At 32.8% G+C, this 22,942-nt stretch overlaps 3 protein-coding genes and 1 long non-coding RNA gene across 6 annotated transcripts; 1 reads left to right on the forward strand and 3 right to left on the reverse strand.

Annotated features, from left to right (window-relative positions):
• Nucleotides 1-7,625: 7,625 nt before the first annotated feature.
• LOC129284473 (uncharacterized) lies at nucleotides 7,626-8,990 on the reverse strand. Of its 2 annotated transcripts, none has more exons than XM_054919966.1 (3): nucleotides 8,808-8,990; nucleotides 8,595-8,676; nucleotides 7,626-8,432 (listed from the first exon to the last, which is right to left on the reverse strand). In XM_054919966.1, exons 1-3 carry the CDS (start codon nucleotides 8,817-8,819, stop codon nucleotides 8,011-8,013), a joined length of 516 nt encoding a protein of 171 aa, XP_054775941.1. In that variant the 5' UTR covers nucleotides 8,820-8,990; the 3' UTR covers nucleotides 7,626-8,010. The 2 variants fall into 2 exon arrangements, with proteins under 2 accessions (XP_054775941.1, XP_054775940.1); XM_054919965.1 differs by having other exon boundaries at nucleotides 7,626-8,441; nucleotides 8,808-8,983.
• An 835-nt stretch (nucleotides 8,991-9,825) lies between these two features.
• LOC129321661 (uncharacterized) lies at nucleotides 9,826-10,682 on the forward strand. Its single transcript, XR_008596057.1, has 2 exons — nucleotides 9,826-9,964; nucleotides 10,324-10,682. It is a non-coding gene; the product is annotated as an uncharacterized LOC129321661 (long non-coding RNA).
• Nucleotides 10,683-12,069: 1,387 nt separating this feature from the next.
• Nucleotides 12,070-13,408, reverse strand: LOC129284455 (protein PYRICULARIA ORYZAE RESISTANCE 21-like). 2 transcript variants are annotated; one of them, XM_054919945.1, is made up of 3 exons: nucleotides 13,254-13,408; nucleotides 13,039-13,120; nucleotides 12,070-12,882 (listed from the first exon to the last, which is right to left on the reverse strand). In XM_054919945.1, the coding sequence occupies exons 1-3, from the start codon at nucleotides 13,263-13,265 to the stop codon at nucleotides 12,314-12,316; spliced, it is 663 nt and encodes a 220-aa protein (XP_054775920.1). In that variant the 5' UTR covers nucleotides 13,266-13,408; the 3' UTR covers nucleotides 12,070-12,313. The 2 variants fall into 2 exon arrangements, with proteins under 2 accessions (XP_054775920.1, XP_054775919.1); XM_054919944.1 differs by having other exon boundaries at nucleotides 12,070-12,891.
• Nucleotides 13,409-17,436: 4,028 nt separating this feature from the next.
• Nucleotides 17,437-21,252, reverse strand: LOC129322483 (uncharacterized). The gene is made up of 5 exons (XM_054968794.1): nucleotides 21,247-21,252; nucleotides 21,014-21,118; nucleotides 20,782-20,922; nucleotides 18,364-18,445; nucleotides 17,437-18,158 (listed from the first exon to the last, which is right to left on the reverse strand). Exons 1-5 carry the CDS (start codon nucleotides 21,250-21,252, stop codon nucleotides 17,614-17,616), a joined length of 879 nt encoding a protein of 292 aa, XP_054824769.1. The 3' UTR covers nucleotides 17,437-17,613.
• Nucleotides 21,253-22,942: the final 1,690 nt, after the last annotated feature.

Here is a 22,942-nt window from a genome sequence, read left to right on the forward strand (position 1 = left end):
CTAGTTTATTTCTTTTTTGTTATGATTGACTTGTTTTAATTATGGTCAAGCCTTTTTTACTATAGTTATCTTTATTGTAATTGATTATTTTTTAATTACTCCAAAGAGTAGATTATTTGTTGGTTAAGTTAGTGCAAGCTATCGCAGAACATGCAATAATCCTTTTTTTAGGAGCTTTAATGACAAGTGTTTTCTTTTCTTTTCTTTTCTTTTTTTTTTATCGACGATAAGATGAATATTATACAACAGCGAACTTTCCCCAAGTATATATATATATATATATATATATAAACTACGTCCATTTTGATTTGACTATATATAGTAGTAAATCAAAATCCAAATATTTTTGCCACGTCCCAGACAATTTTTTTAAGATACAACATGTTAATATATTAAAAAGAACGTGCCAGACTATTTTTAAAGTGAAATGATAACGGAGCATTATTGTTTGTTTATATGTCATCGTCTAGTGAAGTCACATCATATAAAAAAAACACCATTAAATCATGCAATAGCATCACAGCTCAGTTCGATGCCTTAAAGTTGTCACGAGTAAATTCGTGATAAGACCATTTCCTGTCTGCTTCCTAGCCAGACGCCATCACTGACCTAGCTGTAAATGCACCTTCTATAATTGTACGGATAATGACGATGGAATATAATTATAGTACGGACGAATAACACTTTTTTTTTTTTGGAAGTTAATGCATTTAAATCACAAACAAGAATCATTTCTTTAGAAGAAAAAATGCCTGCACTGAATCAGAAAGAAGATAAAATATCCATCAATGAAGGTTTAGCTTCGGACCAGGGAAACTTGACTGATAGGTTGAACGTATCAAATTCGACCTGGACTATATATAATTTGAATGCAGAGGTCTCACACTCTTGCAAGCTATGTTTTTCTGCATATCTCTGCTCAGTTTTCATCTTCAGCTCTTTGATCTAAAGACTACACGTAAAATTGTTAACATCTTTTATTATTTAAAACTTGAATTATAGCATCTTATTCTTGTCCATTCAAAGACAACAACTTGAAGTATCTAATTCTCACCTGGAAAAATTGGAAAAATCTATCCAAGTGTTGGTTGAAGAAAAGGAAGAGTTGGCAATGGTATGCACATGCTATGTTGTCTCTTGATTGTGGTGTGTCTTTTTTCCTTGGTAGCTTTTTCTTTATATCTAGGCAAAGTTGATTTATTTCTTGATCTCCTTAATCTTGAAGCAACTTACAAATTCCTTTTTGGAAATGAAGGAGGGAAAGGCAATGGTCTGCAAAGGAGAAAGTTGTAGATCAAGCTATAGAAGAAAAAAAGGCATGGTTAATGATGTGCAAACTAAGTCATTATCATAGTTGGTATTTATTGACAAGCCTTTGTTAGTTATTTCTTATATATTTATTGATAGGCTCTTGCAACAGTTGATATTTCTTTGCATTTGCTTACAAATGGTTTATGATTTAGTTAGGTAGATTTGGATCATTTGAAGTTGTAGAATGCTTTTGTAGTAATGATTATATATATTGTTATTGAGAAATAATGTTGTTTGGTTTGATATATACGAATTTTGGATGCTTTTAGAATTTTGTTGCACACTAATTTGTTGCTGGAATTTGTTTTTGTATTATGTAATATAGGAGCTACATTTCTAAAAAAAAAGAAAAAGACTCAAATATGTGGTGATTATTTGAAAATAACTGTTATATAGTTAGAAACTGTATAACGATAATCTTGAATAAGCATTATATAGTTTGATTTATATAGCGTTATTTTCAAATAATCATTATATAGTTTCGTCTCCAAATTTTATAGTGGTCACTTTAAAATAACTATTATATGTATCCCACAATTATTTGAAAATAAACATTATATATATTTCTAATATGTAGCAGTTAACTATCATTATATATTTATTTTGGGTATATATGGCGTCAAAATATATAGCTATTAAAAATCATTATATATATATATATATATATAATTAACCGCTATATATACCTTTTGTATGATAAAAAATGAATTAAAAATTACAAGAAAGGTAAATAAAAATTTCTTGGCCCTTTTCTATAATTTTTTAAATTATTGTCTATAATTTTGGATCCTTTATTATAATTTTTTAGCCCTTTCTTATACTTTTTGAGATTCTTTTTTTTATTTTTGTAATCAACTTACGAACAAAGTTAACTTTTATTCATAATAGAGATTAAATTGCACTGTTTTTTAAAAATTGAAGGGGAGTATTTTACCAAAAATAAATTTAAAGTTTCAAATGCTCTTGAACCTATAATTTAAGGGTTAATTTAGTCTTTTATCTTTTTTAAAAAAAAGAAAACCACATGGGAGAAAACACTCTTGAAGGGATCGAGGGGAGCTTTTCTTATGAGAAACGCTCTTGGAGGTCAGATTAATATATATTTTAATTTTTTTAAAAAAGGGACTTAAATTTTATTTAAAACTCTTTTTTGAAAAATAATTAAATTGTTACTTTTTTATATAAAATTTGAGAGTGTTTTTCCCAAAACATGCTTCAATATATATATATATATTCAATATCAGATATTCTTTCTAAAAAGATACCAGGGCATTTTTCACTAGAATATATCCTATACATCCTGTCTTATATTTTAGAGCATTTTTACCAATAAGGGATCTCTGATAGCTTTTTTTTTTTTTTTTTTGGTATTAGTCGTGTATAGTAGTTTTTTTTTCGGCCATCCACATGTAGTACATTTTAAAACTTTATTTATTCCTCTTTTATTGGGGTTAGTTTGTTTTAATTATGGTCAAGCCTTTACTGCCATAGCTAGTATCCTTTATTATCATTGATTATGTTTTATTTACCACAGAAGAGTAGTTTATTTCTTGGTTAAGTAAGGTCAACATTAAAATTAAAGTTTTTTGGGCCCAAACACACAATAGTCTTTCTTTTGAGGGTCTCCAATGACATTATCTTTATATTTGTGTGTGTATGAAAGACATTCTCTTTTCTTTTCTTTTTTGTGTAGATGAATATTATACCATGCCAAACTTTCAGAATATTCCAAAAAAAAAAAATCTAAACTACATTGATTTTGATTTTCAGACTCAAACAATAGTTAATTTGGTGTGATTATAAACGGTAGTCTTAATAATCCAAATGTTTTTGCCACGTCCCAAACTATTATTTAAGTGAAATACTAATGAAGCAAAATTATTTGTTGATATTTCATTGTCTAGTGAGGCCACCTAACATTAGTAAAGCCATTAAATCATGCGCATGCATCACAACTCGATGCCTCAAAGTTGTCTACGGAATAATTTCCATCGTGATGAGACCCTTTCCTGTCTGCTTCCTAAGAAGACGCCATCACATGACTCATCACCAGCTCATGAATGCACCATCTATAATTGTACGGATGATAAGGAAATATAATTATAGTACGACTTATTTTTTGTTAATTTTAGGGAGAGTATAATGAAAGTTTGGCTTAAAAACAGGAAAAATTAATTGATAGGTTGAACATATCGAATTTGATCTGAACTACATATATAATTTGAGGTTTCTGCTCTTACAATTTACATTTTTCAGCATTTTTTTCCACAAATTTTCATCTGCAGCTCTTTGATATAAAGATTACACGTAAAATTGCTAACTTATTTTATTATTTAAAATTTGAAATCTACCCTCTTACTCTTATCCATTCAGTGACCACTTCTTGAAGAATCTAATTCTCACCATGAAAAATTGGGAACATATATTGCGAAAAAGGAAGAGTCGGCAATGGTATGCACATGCTATTTTCTCTCTTGATTGCGATGTATGTCTTTTCCTTGATAGCTTTTTCTTTATATCTAAGTAAAGTTGATTTATTTCTTTATCTCCTTAATCTTTGAAGCAACTTGCACAGATTCTTTTTTGGAAAATGGAGGAAGGAAAGACAATATGGTCTGCAAAGGAGAAAGCTGTAGATCAAGCTATACAAGAAAAGTGTCATGAGCTGAGAGTCTGGCGCAGCACACGGCGCCCGTGCGGCGTCCTGGAGGACCCCATAATCCTCAGGACAAGCCTTAACACATACGGATCACACTGGTTTCGCCCTGTCATGGGCTCATCAGGGAGGCGGCACCAGCCCCCGACCAGTTGTGCACACAGTCCGAAGACTGAGGCAGAACACCCCCAATGCTAATGTCGCCCCCTTTACCCATATTGTGCGAGGCTAACTAGCGGATCGTTCATTACATTGGTCTTTACACGGTCACGGAGATATCATCCGTGACATTCTCCCACACCCAATCTAGCACGCTCTCGTGCTAGGGGAGAACGACTCCGCCCAAGGATCGTACGTACAGTACTGCCACAAACACATCAGCTTACTGTTGAGTGGCCACCCGAGTCCTGCACTCTTCGGACCCACTCACACCCGCGAGCCAACAGGAGTGGAGTCGACAACGGCCAACCTTCCCGCCCGAGTCCCCACTTTTGGACCCACCTGCTCGGAGGCCATTCTGAAGCGGTGTCGAGGCCGACCAGTCCCAACGTGGGACCCCACGCGCACACGACAGTAAAGTACATCCCGCTCTGATACCACTCTGTCACGGGCTGAGAGTCTGGCGCAGCACACGGCGCCCATGCGGCGTCCTGGAGGACCCCATAATCCTCAGGACAAGCCTTACCACATACGGATCACACTGGTTTCGCCTGCCATGGGCTCATCAGGGAGGCGGCACCAGCCCCCGACCAGTTGTGCACACAGTCCGAAGACTGAGGCAGAACACCCCCAATGTCAATGTCGTCCCCTTTACCCATATTGTGCGAGGCTAACCAGCGGATCGTTCGTTATCTTGGTCTTTATACGGTCACGGAGATATCATCCGTGACAAAAGGCAAGGTTAATAATGTATTAATGTGCATACCATGTCATTATCATAGTACATATATATTTATTGCAAGGCCTTTATCACAGTTATTTCTTGTATATTTATTGATAGACCCATGTCACAGTTGCTATTACTTTCTTTGCATTTACTTTTCTTGTAAATATTTTATGATTTAATTAGGTAGATTTGGATAATTTGAAGTTGCAGATGACCTTTTTAATAATGATTGTATATATTATCGTTATTGAGAAATAATGTTGGCGTTTGAAAGTGGTTCGATATATACAAACTTTGATGCTTTTTGGAATTCTATTGCATGCTAATTTGTTACTATAATTTGTTTCTGTATTATATAACGTAAAAAAGCCCCATATTTCTTTTTTTCTTCTTAAAGAAGAGATTCAAATATATACATTAATTATTTAAAAATAACTGCTATATAGTTGGAACTATGTAGCAGTCATCTTAAATAATCGTTACATGATTTGATCCATGTAATGGTTATTTTTTAATAATTGTTATACATATAGCACCACTACAAAAAAATAGCAAATTAATGATGAAATTTAATGATGAAAATTTATTCCATTACTAGTCCGTCACAATTCCGTCACTAATTTATTAACAAAATTTAGTGATGAAATATTCTGTCGTTAAAAAATAGTCGCTATTCCATTACTAAATCATTAAAAATAATTTTACCTATGGCATTTAGCGACAAAACATTTTGTTGTTAAAAATTTCATCATTATTCCATCACTAAACCCTTAGAAATAATTTAGTGATGGAATTTTTTTATAAAAATGGCCGTCATTAATTTTTAAGATACATTATTCTTATTTTGTGATAGCATTTGCAACGAAAAATTCCGTTGCAAAATTTTTCCATCATAATTGTTTAAATTTTATTATATGATTTGTAATATATATTTATATATAATTTATTATCATGTTATAAATAAATAATTTAATAATTATAATTTATTATTTTAAATTATTTAGACATTAATAATAATTATAATAATTTAAATTATTTATTTACTTATTATTTTTGATAACATAGTAACATGCCTAATTATTGTTATTTAAAAAATATAAAATGTTATATATTGTAAAAGTATAATAAAATTTATAGTGATGATAAAGCATTTGTTCATTTTAATATTAAAATTTTTTATCAAAATTTTTTTTTAAAATTATAATTTAAAATTATATAAAAATTAATTTATTTTATTGATAAATAAAAATAATGTTAAATAAAATAAATATGTTTAAATTATATATTTATTGATGCATGTGTGGGCAATTAAATATTATATATTTAATTTATCAATTAAAGATTAAAGATCTTCTTCAGCTCAACTGGAATAATGTTGGATGCAAAGACTCATGAATGTGTAAGATTATGAGTTTAAATTTAGCCAAAGCACACTTGAAATTATTTAAAATTAATATATGATGTGGAGGTGACATGGTGGTGATATGGTAATGTGGAGGCAAAATGGCAAGAAGGGGTCATGAGGTGGCAATGACATGGCGATGAGGTGGCACTAGTCCACTTGGTGATGTGGCAATGATGATTTTTATAAAATTTTCATTTGCGATGAATTTAGGGATAGAATGCATTCTGTCACAAAATTATAATAATTTATCCTTATTTAAAGATGAAATTTTTTTATCACTAATGGAATTATAATTCTGTCACTAATAATGAATTAGTGATGGTATTTTTACTGACAAACTTATTTCATCGCTAATTTTGTTACTACCCCATTTAGCGACAAAATCTATATTGATTAGCAATCTACTATTTTTTTTTTGTAATGCTGGTTATTTAAAAATAATCGTTATATATTTATATATTTGGTTGAAAATAGGTCACATTTGTTGTGGGAATATAGAGCCAAAATATATAATTTTTCTCTCTCCTTTTTAATAACTTTTTGGCTCTTTCATAATTTTTTACTCAATTAATAATCAAAATAACTTTTATTAATGATAACGATCGCATTGCATTATTTTAAAAAATTAAAAAAAAATATTATATTAAAAATTAATTTAGGATCCCATGTAGGCGCTGGGGAGCTATAGTGCGTTTTAAAGTAAAATTACTCTTCAGCGCAATACCTGTATAATAATTATCTTAAGTTAATTTGGCGCGAAGTTGGTGCGGGTTCCTAGTTTCTAGAGAAGTTTTAATAACAATAGAGTTAATGTGGAGTATCAAACTTATTTCAACAAAGTTAATAAAAAAGAAGCCACGAAAAGACAAAAGACTATGATTAGTTTTTTTTTTCAATTACATGTATTGATGATCATATTGACTTGATTAATAAAAAGTACATTTTCCTGATTAAAAAAAAAAAAAGTGCTTCTTCCTCGTGGGTCAATCGTGAAGTAATGTGTTTAGAAAAATCATTACTTTTCCAAGAGCAAAACGTATATATATAAAGTGGACGAATCTATAACCATCACCAGGCTCCCATATTTTTTCCACGCCAAAGTTGTTCCCTTATTGTGTATTTTAAAAGGTTTACGATATTGACATAATATGTAAAACTTTTCAAAATTACATATGAAAGCACTTACATCACAATCAAATTTTGTTTCATCTAGTAGTCTCATACCAAACCTTATCACAAGCAATAGTAGTAATTCATTTCAATTGAGATAATTAAGTGACCCTTAATAATTCTTTTCCCTTTTTGTTTCAATTCATCAAAGTTTTTTTAATAAATATATATAAAACCATCGAGTATAAGAATACAAATGAACAATATATCATTAATTATATTCATCATATATTTGATCTCCCTCTACAAACTGCGTGCACCATGCAAATGAAATCCCCTCAAAATACTTTATTTATTCAGAAAAATCTAAAACATATATAACCAACTCCAATAAACCCTATTTTTGTGGCCATCATTTTCCCTCTCATACATGAACCATTTTTAACAATTATTTTTATTATTACAAAAACAAAGAACATAACTCTCATGAGGATCCACTTATACATATAATAACATATATGTATATAACTCTAAATAGAAATATATCTTTATTCATTATTCTCCATACAAGACCACAGCAATAATGATTAATGAGTCTTTAGCTAACATTATTGTTCACCCTATTACGTTATCTTCATTAACTTAATGATCACAGCGACTCACGCAGCAAGGTCGTGCTCCACCATAGCTACTCCAAACATAAAAATACCCTCCATAACGTGGTGGAGGCCCACCGCAGCACCCAAAGCATGACCCACCAGGCCGGCCTCCCCAGCACGAATCACAACACGTTCTACCTAGAACCAGCGTTGAGACCACTGGTGGCACCAACTGGCGGGGACCACAACCCTCAAAGCATGGCCCACACGGCTGGCCTTCGTAGCACGAAACACAGCACTTTCTATCTGGACATGGCTTGCAATCCGAATCAGGTGGTGGTTGGACAATTTCGATGCTCTTAATGGCGCCACAACCTTTACAGCAAAGCTGATCCCTAATCCTCTCTGGGCTACAGCACACCACTTTAATCGTCACAAGGTCCTGCTTCTCATCGAACACCTGGTCTTGAATTTCTCGTGTTCACAAAAATCCAAAACCACACAAATCCACAAGATGAACTCAATTTTGTGATTCCAAAGAATAGTACGCATGCGAATTTCAAAAGTGAATGAAGAAAAAGAAGGGATCGGAGAGGGAGAGAGCTATGAGTATTGAGAGAAACTTACGAGGGAATTGACAGAGAACATTCTTGACCTTCTTGTAGCATTTCTCACACTGGAGATCAACCTTGAGCTTCATTGTGGTTACCTAAACATATAATTACAAGTAAGGAACAGAATCAGCATCCATCTGATCGATATGATTCACATGGATGATTAAACGGAAGAGATCATCAAAATGAGGGATTTAGGAAGGAGATCAAAAGGAATTGTATGTACCTTTTTAGTCATGGCTGAATGATGAGGAAATGGAGCTCAGAGATGAGAGAGATGAAAATGATGGAAGAAGAAATTGAAAGTAATAATAACAATGGGAATGGAAAGAAAGCGAAGCTATCCTGCACGTTCCGCCTTATATTTTAGAGCGTTTTTACCAATGTGGGAGCTCTAGTAGCATTTTTCTGTACTAGTAGTGTGCATTAGTTTCTTTTTTACTTTTTTTGGGCCATCCATATAGTAGATTTTATAACTTAATTTATTCCTTTTCTATTATCGTTAGCTTGTTTTAATCATGGTAAAGCCTATGCTATCATAGTATCCTTCATTATCATTGACTATCTTTTATTTATCATTGAAGAGTGGTTTATTTCTTGGTTAAGTAAGGTCAACATTACAATTTTTTTGGGCCCAAACATGCGATAATCTTTCTTCTGAGGGCCTCCAACGACATTCTCTTTTCATTTGGAAAAAAGAGACATTCTATTTTTTTTTTAGGTGAGTATTATACCATACCAGACTTCAAGAATATTTCAAAGAAAAAAAATCTAAACTACATTCATTTTGATTTTCGGACTCAGATAATAGTAAATTTGGTGTGATTATATATAGTAGTAATAAAAATCCAAATATTTTTGCTAGGTCCCAAACTATTTTTTTTAAGCGAAATACTAATGGAGCAATATTATTTGTTAATACGCATGTCATTCTCTAGTGAGGTCACTTGATATAAAAAAGCCATTAAATCATGCACATGCATCACAGTACGATGCCTCAAAAGTGTCTGAAGAATAAATTCGTGATAAGACCATTTCCTATCTGCTTCCTAACTAGACGCCATCGCTGACCTGCTTTGTGAATGTATCCTCTCTAATTGTACAGATCACAATAAGGAAATATAATTATAGTACGGACAAATGAATTATTTTTTTGTTAATTTAATATATTGTCATGGTTTTGGAAGAGTACAAAAAGCTGGAAGTCATCGCATTTGAATCAGAAACAAGAATCATATCTTTGGAAGAAGAACTGCATGTCTGCATTGAATGAGAAAGAAGATCAAATATCTATCAATGAAGGTTTGGCTCCAGAACTAGAAAACTTGACTGATAGGGTTGAACATATCAAATTCGACCTGAACTATATATTTGAATGAAGAGGTTTGTGCTCTTATAATTAAGCTGCGTTTTTTTTTTTTATTGCATATCTCTTCTTAATTTTCATCTTCAGCTCTTTGATCTAAAGATTACATGTGAAATTGCTAACATCTTTTATTATCTAAAGCATGAAATGTAGCATCTTAATCTTGTCCATTCAGAGATAACAGCTTGAAGAATCTAATTCTCACCATGAAAAAATTGGAAAAATCCATCGAAATATTGGTTAAAGAAAAGCTATGCAAATGCTATTTTCTCTCTTCATTGTGATGGATCTTCTTTCCTTGGTAGCTTTTTCTTTATATCTAGGGGTAAAGTTGATTTATTGCTTCATCTTCTTAATCTTGAAGCAACTTACACAGATTCTTTTTCGGCAATGGAGGAGGGAAACATAATATGATCTGCAAAGAAGAAAGCTGTCGATCAAGCTATAGAAGAAAAAGGCAAGGTTAAAAATGTGCAGACTATTTCATTATATTATCATAGTAGATATTTATTCACCAGCCTTTGTCACTGTTATTTCTTGTATATTTTTTGATAGGCTATTGTCACAGTTGATATTTCTTTGCATTTACTCTTCTTGTAAATACTCTACAACTTAGTTAGGTAGATTTGGATAATTTGAACTTGTAGAAAGCTTTTGTAATAATGCTTATATATTGTTATTGAGAAATAATGTTGAATTTTGAAATTGGTTCAATATATAAGAATTTTGGATGCTTTTAGAATTCTATTTCATACTAATTTATTGCTGGAATTTGTTTATGTATTATATAATGTAAGGATTGTTAGAAATGTAGTCCCATATTAAAGAAAAAACAGAAAAGACTCAAATATATAGTAGTTATTTAAAAATAACTACTGCATAGCTAGAACTATATAGCTATTATCTTGAACAACAGTTATATAGTTTAATCTATATAGTAACTAATATATATATTATTAGTTTAGTCTTCAAATTAAATTATATAGTGATTCTTTTGAAGTAACCACTATGTATACCTTTAATATATAAAATGATTAAAAACTGTTATATGTTTGTTCTAGTACTATATAGCGCCAAAATATATAATTTTTGTGACCTTTTTTAAAATAATTTTTTAGTTTTTCATAATTTTTTAATTGACGAACGATTAAAATTAATTTTTATCAATGGTGAAGATGACATTACATTATTTTTAAAAATTAAAAAAAATATTATATTAAGAATTAATTTTGGATTCCATGCAAGCTCTTAAAACCTAAAATTTAAGAGTAAAATTACTCTATAACCCAATACTTATATAATAATTATCTAAGTTATTTTGGCGCAATTTTGGCACGGGTCCTAGTTTCTAGAGAAACTCAGATAACAAGAGAGTTAATGTGGAGTATCGAACTTTTTTTATAAAAAGAGGCCACGAAAAGAGAAAAGACTATAATTGGTTTTTTTTTTTTTTTTTACCATCCTTCTCGTGGGTCAATCGTGAATTAATGCTTTTAGAAAGTTCATTACTTTTCCAAAAGCAAAAAGTATACATGTAACGTGGACAAATGTATAACCATCACCTAGTTACCATGTTTCTTTTCCCACCAATGTGTTTCCTTATTGTGTAAAAGGTTTTCGACATTAACATAAAATCCAAAAGCAAAAAGTATATATATAAAGTGGACAAACGTATAAACATCACCTGGTTACCATATTTCTTTTCCCACCAAAGTGGTTCCTTATTGTGCAAAAGGTTTTCGACATTAACATAATATGTAAAACTTTTGAAAATGATATATAAAAGCACTTACATCACAATCGAATTTTTTTTTTTCATTTAGTACTCTCATATCAAACCTTATCACAAGCAAAATTAATCATTGATTTCAATTCAGATAAAGTAACCCTTGATAATTCTTTCCCCTTTTTATTACAATTCATCAATTTTTTTATAAACATACATATATACATACATACATATATAACCATCGAGTATAAGAATACAAATGGACAATATATTATTAATTGTATCCTTCATATATTTTTTTTTATTGTCAATATTCTTCATATCTTTGATCTCCCTCTACAAACTGCATGCACATGCTAATGAAATCGCCTTAAAATGCTTTATTTATTCAGAAAAATGTAAAACATATATAAACAACCCGCATTTTCCCCCTCATATGAACCATTGTTAACAATTATTTTTATTAGTACAAAAACAAAGAACATTTATTTGATTTGACTCATGAGGATCCATACAAGAATTCATAAATTTGATTAAACAAAGAAATTAAAACACACATATATATAACTCTATATATAGCAATATATCGTTATTCATTATCCTCCACACAAGGCCACATCAATAATGAGCCTTTAGCTCACATTATTGTGCATCCTGTCACGTTATCTTCGTTGACGTATTGTTCACAACGGCTCACGTAGCAAGGTTGACGTCCTCCACCATAGCTGTCACAAGCAGGCCTGGCATAAAAATACCCTCCATAACATGTTGGAGGCCTACCATAACTCTCAAAGCATGGCCCACCATGATGGCCTTCATAGCACGGAACACAGCATGTTCTGTTCGGAATGGGTGTTGGTCCTGGCTTGGGTGGACCACAACCCTCATGGCATTGCCCACTACGCCAGCCTTCATAGCATGGAGCACAACACGTTCTATTTGGAACTGTTATCGGTTTCACCGGTGGATTCAGCTGGCACGGTAGGGGTTCAGTCGTGGGGTTTTCATCTTGGCACTTGGGCTTTCCCGGATCAACAGGTTTCTGGCACTTGGGCTCAGGAGGACATTCGATCTTCGATGATTCGACAATTTCAATGCTCATGATGGCACCACCACCTTTACAGCAAAGCTGATCCCTAATCCTCTCTGGGCTACAGCACACCACTTTAATCGTCACAAGGTCGTGCTTCTCATCGAACACCTGGTCTTGAATTTCTCGTGTTCACAAAAATCCAAAACCACACAAATCCACAAGATGAACTCAATTTTGTGATTTTGAAGAATAAACGCATGCGAATTTCAAAAGTGAATAAAGAAAAAGGAGGGAGAGGGGGAGAGCTGTGAGTGTTGAGAGAAACTTACGAGGGAATTGACAGAGAACATTCTTGACCTTCTTGGAGCATTTCTCACACTGGAGATCAACCTTGAGCTTCATTGTTGTCACCTAAACATATAATTACCAGAAGTAAGGAACAGAATCAGTATCGATATGATCGATATGATTCACGTGTATGATTAAACGGAAGAGATCATCAAAATGAGGATTTAGGAAGGAGATCAAAAGAAATTGTATGTACCTTTTTAGTCATGGTTGAATGATGAGGAAATGGAGCTCAGATGTGAGAGAGATGAAGATGATGGAAGTGGAAATTGAAAGTAATAATAACAGTGATGGAGTGGAAGAAAGCGAAGCAAGGTCCGCCTTATATTTTAGAGCATTTCTACCAATGTGGGAGCGCATTTTTTGGTAGTAGTAGTTTATAGTAGATTTTTTTTTTGGCCATCCATATACTAGATTTCATAACTTAATTTATTTTTTTTTCTAGTATGGTTAGCTTATTTTAATTATTGGTCAAGCCTTTGCTACTCTAGTATCCTTTATTGTCATTGCTATATCTTTTATTTATCATAGAAGAGTAGTTTATTTCTTGGTTAAGTAAGGTCAGCATTACAAATTTTTTGGGCCCAAACATGCAATAATCTTTTTTTGAGGGTCTCTAATGACATTCTCTCACTCTCGCTCTCTTTGTAGATGAGTGTTATACCATTAGAGTCGGTAATTCGAGCCAAATCGACAGGCTAGTCAGAATTGATTAGAAAAATTTTAGGGTCGGGCTTAAAAAAAAGATATTTTTTTATGTTCGGGCCTATTCGGGCCGGCCCGAATAGGCCAGAATACCCGAATAAAAAAATTATATTTTTAAAAAATATATATAATATAATAAATATTAATTAATTCTTTAAGTTTTAGATCATTTTATACTAAAATACCATATATTTAAGTCCTAGACATCATTTAAGTATTAAAAAAATATATTTTATATTTTTTATAAAATAAAATAATTAATTTCAAAGTAAAAAATAATTAAAAATAATTTTAAAAATTAAATTCGGGTATTCGGGCCGCCCGAAGCCCGAAAGAATTCGGACCGGGCTTGACTATTCGGGCTTTTCAAGGAGTCGAGCCTGTTCGGGTTTGGGCTTATTTGGACCGGGCCCGAATAGGCCCGGCCCGCCCGAATTCCCGACTCTATATACCATTCAAACTTTAAGAATATTTCAATAAAAAAAAATCTAAACTACATTCATTTTGATTTTTAGACTCAAATAGTAATAAATTTGGTGTGATTATATATAGTGGACATAAAAATCCATGATCGCATTCGGTGCTCATCTCTGTAGAGAGCACTGAATGTTTATCAAAACTAGGAGTAATCCTGACCCTTCATTTCAGCCCATATTGTTCCTACCATCCATTTAAATTAATTTTAAAATATTTTTAATATTATCTTTATTAAAATAAAAGATATAAAAAGTTTAATATTAAATCTTGATTATTTAGAGTACATTTAAATAGTTAGTTTGTAAAATTTATAAATTTTTAATATTAAATTAAATTATTTAAATTATATCTGAATTGTCCAGAATTTATCTGGATAGTAAAACCATAAAATTATAAAAATTTTTAATATTAAACTAGACTGTTAAATTAAATCTGTATTGGTTAAATTAGTAATGAACAAATTTATTAAAATTTTAAAATTTTTTATATTTTATATTAATAAATATAATATTAAATATATTTAAAAATTAATTTAAATAAATAAAAGGGATAAATTTAGATTAAAAATAGAGGGTCAGGATTGCTCCTGACTTTAATAAGCATGCAATGAAAACTGAATGCAAATCCATAAAAGTCCAAATATTTTTGTCAGGTCCCAAACTATTTTTTAAAGTGAAATATAATGGAGCAGTATTGTTTGTTAATATGTCATTCTCTAGTGAGGTCACTTCATATAAAAAAGCCATTAAATCAGGCACATGCATCAAGCACCGTGCCTCAAAAGTTTTCTAACGTGACAAGGCCATTTCTTGTCTGCTTCCTAGCTAGACGGCATCACTGACCGACTCATGAATGCACCTTCTCTAACTGTACGGATGATGATAATGAAATATAATTGTAGTACGGACAAATGAATTATACATATATGCATACATACATACATATTGTTAATGTAATATGCTGTCGTATGGTTTTGGAAGAGTACAAAAAGCCGGAAGTCATTGCATTTGAATTAGAAACAATAATCATATCTTTGGAAGAAGAACTGTCTGCATTGAATGAGAAAGAAGATCAAATATTTATCAATGGAGGTTTGGCTTCACAACTGGAAAACTTGACTGATAGGTTTGTGCTCTTGCAAGCTTCGTTTTTCTGCATGTCTCTTCTCAATTTTCAGCTTCAGCACTTTGATCTAGCATCTTTTATTATTTAAAAGTTGAAATATAGGATCTTGTTCTTGTCCATTCAGAGGCATCAACTTGAAGAATCTAATTCTTACCATGAAAAATTGGAAAAATCTATCGAGGTGTTGGTTGAAGAAAAGCAAGAGTTGGCAATGGTATGCAAACGCTATTTTCACTGTTGGTTGTGACGCATCTTTCCCTTGGTAGCTTTTTCTTTTTATCTAATTAAAGTTGATTTATTGCTTCATCTCCTTAATCTTGAAGCAACTTACACTCTTTTTTGTAAATTGATGAGGAAAAGGCAATATGGTCCGCAAAGAAGAAAGCTGTAGAGCTAAAGAAGAAAAAGGCAAGGTTAACAATGTGCCCCTATATCATTATATTATTATAGTAGATATTGACTGACAATTCTTTATTACACTTATTTTCTATATATTTATTGATAGGCTATTTTCACAATTCATATTTCTTTGTAATTACTTTTCTGATAGATTTGGATTATTTGAACTTGTAGATAACTTTTGTAGTAATGATTATATGTATTGTTATCAAGAAATAGTGTTGGATTTTGAAATTAGTTTGATATATTCGAACTTTGAGAATTCTATTTCACACTAATTTGTTGCTGGATTTTGTTTCTATATTATATAATGTAAGGGCCATTGGAAATATAGCCCCATATTTAAAAAAAAAACAAATGACTCAAATATATAGTGATTATTTAAAAATAACAGCTAGATAGTTAAAACTACATAGCAATTATCTTGAATAACCGTTATATAGTTTAAACTATATAGCATTTCTTTTGAAGCATCCACTATATATATCTCTAATATATATAATGGTTAAAAAATGTTATATGTTTGTTGTTGTAATATTTAGTACAAAAATATATAATTTTTGTATCTTTTTTTAAAATAATTTTTTTATATTTTTTTGTAATTTTAAAGAATCAAAATTAACTTTCGTTAATAATAAAGATGATATTGCATTATTTTTAAAAGTTAAAAAAATATTATATTAAAAATTAGTTTTGGGTCCTATGCAAGTGCTTGAGATCTTGTGGTCTGTTATGAATGGGCCTAGTGGATAATGGGCTCAAAAGCTGTATTCAATTGGGCTTGAGAAGGTGGAAAACGAGGGCATGAATGTAACCGACAAAATGCTGAAGCAGAGTATCGAGCAGACCATCAAAGATTTTGCTAAAGCTTGTTCCCCTCGAGTCTGCTTTCCTTCTGCCTGAATATTCTGCTCTACTTATTTGCATCCTTCTATTATTTTTGCTGTTATTGCTTTAATTTGGCTGCAATTGGCTTGACTGAATACACCTTTGATCTAAGCTTTACTAATTGATGAATATTTCAAGTTGAATATCAGTTTCCTTCATTATATTATTTAATTCTTACTTAAGAATTGGTGATCATAACATGGTCAATCGTGAATTAATGCTTTTAGAAAGTTCATAACTTTTTCAAAATCAAAAAGTGTGTGTGTGTGTAAAGTGGACAAATCAATAAGCATCACCATGCTACTATGCATATTTCTTTTCCCACCAAAGTAGTTCCCTTATTGCACGATATTAATATAATATGTGAAACTTTTGAAAATTATATACAAAAGCAATTACATCGCAATCAAATTTTGTTTCATTTAGTACACTCATATCAAACCTTATCACAAGCAATAGTAATAATTCACTTCAATTGAGATAAAGTGACCCTTGATAAGTCTTTTCCCTTTTTGTTTCAATTCATCAATTTTTTTTATAAATATATATATATATATATATATGTATGTATAACCATCGATTATAAGAATACAAATGGACAATATATCATTAATTATATTCTTCATATCTTTTATCTCCTTCTACAAACTGTATGCACACGCAAATGAAATCGCCTCAAAATGCTTTATTTATTCAGAAAAATATAAAACATATATAAACAATTTTAATTAACCCTATTTTTGTGACCCGCATTTTCCCTCTCATATATGAAGCATTGTTATCAATTATTTTCATTATTGCAAAAGCAAATAACATAAATTTGATTAGACTCATACGAGGATCCATACAAGAACTATAAATTTGATTAAACAAAGAAAACACCCACATATATAACTCTATATAGCAATATATCATTATTCATTATTCTCCATACAAGGCCCCATCAATAATGAGCCTTTAGCTCACATTATTGCGCACCCTGTGACGTTATCTTCGTTGACGTATTGACCACAACGGCTCACGTAGCAAGGTTGTCCTCCACCATAGCTATCATAAACAGGCATAGCATAAAAATACCCTCCATAACATGGTGGAGGCCTACAATAATCCTCAAAGCATGGCCCACCAGGCCGGGCATCATTGCATGAAGCACAACACGTTTTACCCGTTGTCGGTGGTAGCGACTTCGGAGGACCACAACACTGAAAGCATGGCCCACATCGTCGGCCTTCATGGCACGGATCACAACACGTTCTATGTGGAATCAACTCGGGCTTAAAGCATGGCCCATCATGCCGGCCTTCATCGCACGGAACACAACACGTTCTACTTGAAGGCGGTGGTGTCGGCGGCAGTGGGGTTGGCTTGTCCTTCTGCTGTTTGGTTTTCTTTTCCTCCTGCTGCTCCGGCTGCTGTGTGGTTTTCTTTTCCTCCTGCTGCTCCGGCTGCTGTGTGGTTTTCTTTTCCTTCGGTTCGACAATTTCGATGCTCTTGATGGCGCCACATCCTTAACAGCAAAGCTGATCCCTAATCTTCTCTGGGTTACAGCACACCACTTTAATCGTTACAATGTTCTGCTTCTCATCGAAAACCTGTTCTTGAATTTCTCTTGTTCACAAAAATCCAAAACCACAAAAATCCACAAGATGAACTCAATTTTGTGATTCCGAAGAATAATGCGCGTGCGCGAGGGGGGAGAGAGAGAAACTTACGTGGGAATTTACAGAGAACATTCTTAACCTTCTTGTAGCATTTCACACACTGGAGATCAACCTCGAGTATCATTGTTGTCACCTAAACATATAATTACCAATAGTAAGGAACAGAATCAGTATCGATATGATCGATACGATTCACTTGTATGATTAAACGGAAGTGATCATCAAAATGAGGATTTAGGAAGGAGATCAAATGGAATTGTATGTACCTTTTTAGTCATGGCTGAATGATGAGGAAATCGAGCTCAGATATGAGAGAGATGAAAACGATGGAAGAAGAAATTAAAAGTGATAATAACAGTGATGGAGTGGAAGAAAGCGAAGAATGTAACGAAACATGAATGAGAAAGAAAGCGTAAGAAGGATTAAGTACGCAATTGCTTGGGCTTCACTACAAGGTCCCCTGACCAATCATGTGCGACCACGTGGCATAGAGTTGTTCATAGGATTGTTGTCATATGGAACTAGAAATTCGTGTGGGTGAGCGTGCAATTGACACCTTCGCACACCACGTCCCTCAGGCTTTTTTTAATTTTTTTTAAATTATTATGTAATAATATGGTCTGAACATTTTTCAATTTAATATAATTTTATCTTATCATCAATGTTTGACTATATTGACCATTATTTGATTTATTGACCATTATTTGATTATTTTGTGTAGTGCTGGTAGCCATGTTCCATATTTTAAAAATCTAAAAAAAAAAAAACAAATAGATCCATGTAATCTTTTTTATTGTAAGCTCCTCTGTGTCCACCTCCTCCTCCTTCTTCATCGCAACCTTCATTACTAGAAATGAAAATATAGCAAAGCAAACAAAACCCCAACAACCTTAATTAATTGCGATTGTAACAAACAATAAATCTTCATGCTGTGAAACTCCAAAACATTATATCATTATTTAGTGAACAAGTTTCATATTTTAAACAAGAACCCAAATAAAAATAGAAATGAATAGGCCATCGAACAAGAAGAAATCAGAATCCAAATCGAATGAAGATTTAGAATAAGAAAAAATAAATCGAACAAGAAATAACGAAGGAAAAACCTAGATCTAGAATGCAACATATAAGTCCAATTGAGAATGCTAGGCAAAAATAAGTTAGGAAAAAAATAAGAACGAAACTTCATATGAAATTAACAATAATTGATTCTAAGGACTTCTATTTAACAATTTAAATGCAAAATAAAAAACAAAGATAATAGATCTGGAAAAATTAAAGAAGCATTCTCATGAAGGAGATAAACTCGAACTAGTATCACACAGTTTGAAAAACCACATATCTAAAACAAAAAACTACTAATTGTGGTTACAAATTTGAAATATTAGTCTTTCATTTAATAATATAACCAAGGATGATAATGACATAGAGTTGAGAGAGAGTGGCAGCAGTGAGATAGGGTACCACACAAACTAGACGATGGTGTACGGAGTAGTGCAAGCACAAAACAGAGGAGAAGGGACACATGTCACGTCGAAGGCCACGGTTGGAGTTGATCTTGTGAGTGTTGAAGTGAGAGAGATGCTTGAATAAGAGATAATGTTAAGTATGGAGTATTAGGGGAATGAAGTTGTGTGAGAGGAAGAGAAGGAGAGAGAGGGTTGAGTGTTGTGAAGGTGAAGTGTGGGGCATAGGTTTGAATGTGAGAAATGACAATGAAAGAGAAAAAGAGTATGTATGCCATTAGATAAAGAAATCATTGGTTCAAGGATAATGATATCATCAACTGTTTTGCATATAAAATATGTACATTTTAAAATTTTTTTGAGTTAGAAAACTATATAATGGTTTTTTTAAATAACTAATGTCGTACTCGAAAAATACGACGCCGACGGTGCGAGAGCGAAGGTTCCGGCCTTTGGGAAGAAGACTAAAGAAATAGAAGTCGTCATCAAAATTTTGAGGAAAATCTTGAGAAATCGTTTAATGGTGGATAAGGGTAGTCTACGAAAACAGAAAATAGGTTCGAGAATTGGTTGAGTGTGGGGAAGGTGTTAAGCACCTTATGACACTCGTTCATCAGAATAGTTACCTAAAGTTTGTTGTGCTCTATTAATATAGTTTTATAATTATTTTAATTATTCCTTTTATATTCATGTGTTTAAAAAATGATAAAAATTAAGTGAGAAATATTTATTTATTTATTTATGAGGGAAGACTTAATTCAAAATTTAACTCTGATGCCTACGTACCCTATGGTGGGTAGAGCCGGGCAAATGGGTTTAACCCAACAGGCTAGCCCATTAACCCGTAATTTTTTGTGGTTTGGGTTGGCAAAATGAGCCCATTTAAAAAAACGGGTTGGGTTAGCCCGAACCATAAAATTATGCGGGTTAAACAGGCTAGCCCATAAATTTTTTTTTAGCTGAGGAGGGTTGAGCAATGTCCGGCTGCATAATGCACACACACACGCGGTCCACACTCCACACCAGTGCATAGTCCATACTCCATGCCGCCCAGCCCACAGTCATACACACACACGAACATGATCCAAAGTCCAATCCAGAGTCCACTCTCCAACATTCCAAGATTTAAGTCAGCAAGTCCAGTCTAAGTCTAGACAAGGCAAGCAAATTGAAACACGAATCCACCAGTCACCAGACCACCACACAAAGAAAGAAGGGCAAGGAAATCGGCAGACCGTAGCAGGCGTAGGCACACAAATCCACGAAGAAGAAAGGAAAACACTCTCACCGTGGAAGTCTAGAACTGGGCAAGGGAAATCGACAGATCGCAGATACACGAACTACACGAATTCATGAAGAAGAAAGGGCAACAGTAACACAGCAAAGCACACGAAGTCATGAACCCTAGATGCTCAGCTCAATAACTCAGAGTTCAGGCACAGACTCAGCTCGTCGACCTTCGGCAGACCTTCATTAGGTAGACCTTCGATCTAGTTTTGCTCAGAATTTGGTTTTGCTCAGTTCATCGATTTGCTCTGTTCTATGAATCTATCTTTCCCTCATTGCTTTTTGATCTCCTCTCTCACTCAACTTAATGGAATCTCGTTCAACTCAGCTCGCCGTCTCTGGTCTCGGCTAAGTTCTTCTTGGTCTCAGCTTCTCGGTCTCGGTGTCACGGTGTGGTTCTTTTCCTTCTCGGTCTCAGTCTCAGCTTATTCTCGTAGTATCTGTGACTTTGTCCAAGTCTCCAAGAGCCCACTCAGGAACTCACTAACTCTTCTCAGTATCCGTCTCCTCTTCCTCCTTTTCTTGTACATAGGTACTTTGACTTCCTCTATACCTCCCATGCTTCTGATTTTGTTCATAGGTTTCATTGTTTTTTTTAATTAGTGAACCATTGTAATGACTGGCACTAGATAATACTTTTGATTTAGATAATTTTATTTTATTGAATAAAATGTTTGCCTTGAGAGTGATTTCTGATTGATATAATTATATTTTTGTTAGATAAAATGTCTGCTGCATCTCAAAGAATTGATTCTATAGATGATGAGTTAGATTTTGAAGGGTCTGAAACTGATGATGAGTTAGAGTTAGACAATGCTAGTGTTGCTAATGCTGGACCCTTTAATACTAATGATGAAGAAAGAGAGGAATGTGGTGGGACTAATGAGAAAAAAAAAAGAAAGATAAAAAAAGAAAGATCTGCTGTTTGGAAGTCTTTTACCAAGGTAATTGTTAATGGGATACCAAAAGCTAAATGTCGTGGTTGTGGAATGCTATACAAGATAGGTAGTAGATCACATGGGACTTCTACTCTTCGCCGCCATGTTCAAACTTGTCAACCCCTCACAAAATATCATGATGTTGGTGTAATGATATTGAATCAAGAAGGAAAGCTTGTTTCTAGAAAAATTGATCTTGGAGTTTTAAGAGAGATGCTTACTATGGCTATTATTGAGTATGACCTTCCTTATTCTTATATTGAATACAAATGGGTAAGGAAAATACAGCAGTATTTAAATCTCGATGCCACTCTTTTTTCTAGAAAAACTGCTGTGTCAGATATTAGAAAGTTGTATGTTAGTCAAAAAAGAATTTTGAAGCAAACAATGTTAAAGAGTCCTGGTAGAATATGTTTAACATCTGATTGTTGGACTGCAATAACTTCACAAGGATACATATATTTAATTGCTCATTTTGTTGATGATAAGTGGAGGTTGAATAGCAAAATACTTTCTTTTTGTAAGATGGAGCCGCCACACTCTGGGGTTGAATTGGCGAGAAAAGTGCATGAATGCTTAATAGAGTGAGAAATTGATAAAAAAGTGTTTTCTATTACATTAGATAATGCTTCAGCAAATGACAACATGCAAGAAATATTGAGAGAGAGATTAAGTTGGCAAAATAGGTTGGTATGTAATGGAGAATTTTTCCATGTGAGATGTTGTGCCCACATCTTAAATTTAACAGTTCAAGATGGTTTGAAGGTGGCAAGTTCTACATTGCAAAAGATCAGGGAGAGCATTAAATATGTTAAACAATCAGAGATGAGAATGATCACTTTTAAGAGGTACATTGAGTAAGTTGGGGGTGTTGACACATCAATTGGCTTAAGAACAGATTGTCCCACTAGGTGGAATTCAACATATGCAATGCTTAAA

Source organism: Prosopis cineraria, unplaced genomic scaffold (assembly GCF_029017545.1).
Source record: "Prosopis cineraria cultivar Desert tree isolate PC_DT_omini unplaced genomic scaffold, ASM2901754v1 PC10, whole genome shotgun sequence".
Lineage (NCBI taxonomy): Eukaryota > Viridiplantae > Streptophyta > Magnoliopsida > Fabales > Fabaceae > Prosopis > Prosopis cineraria.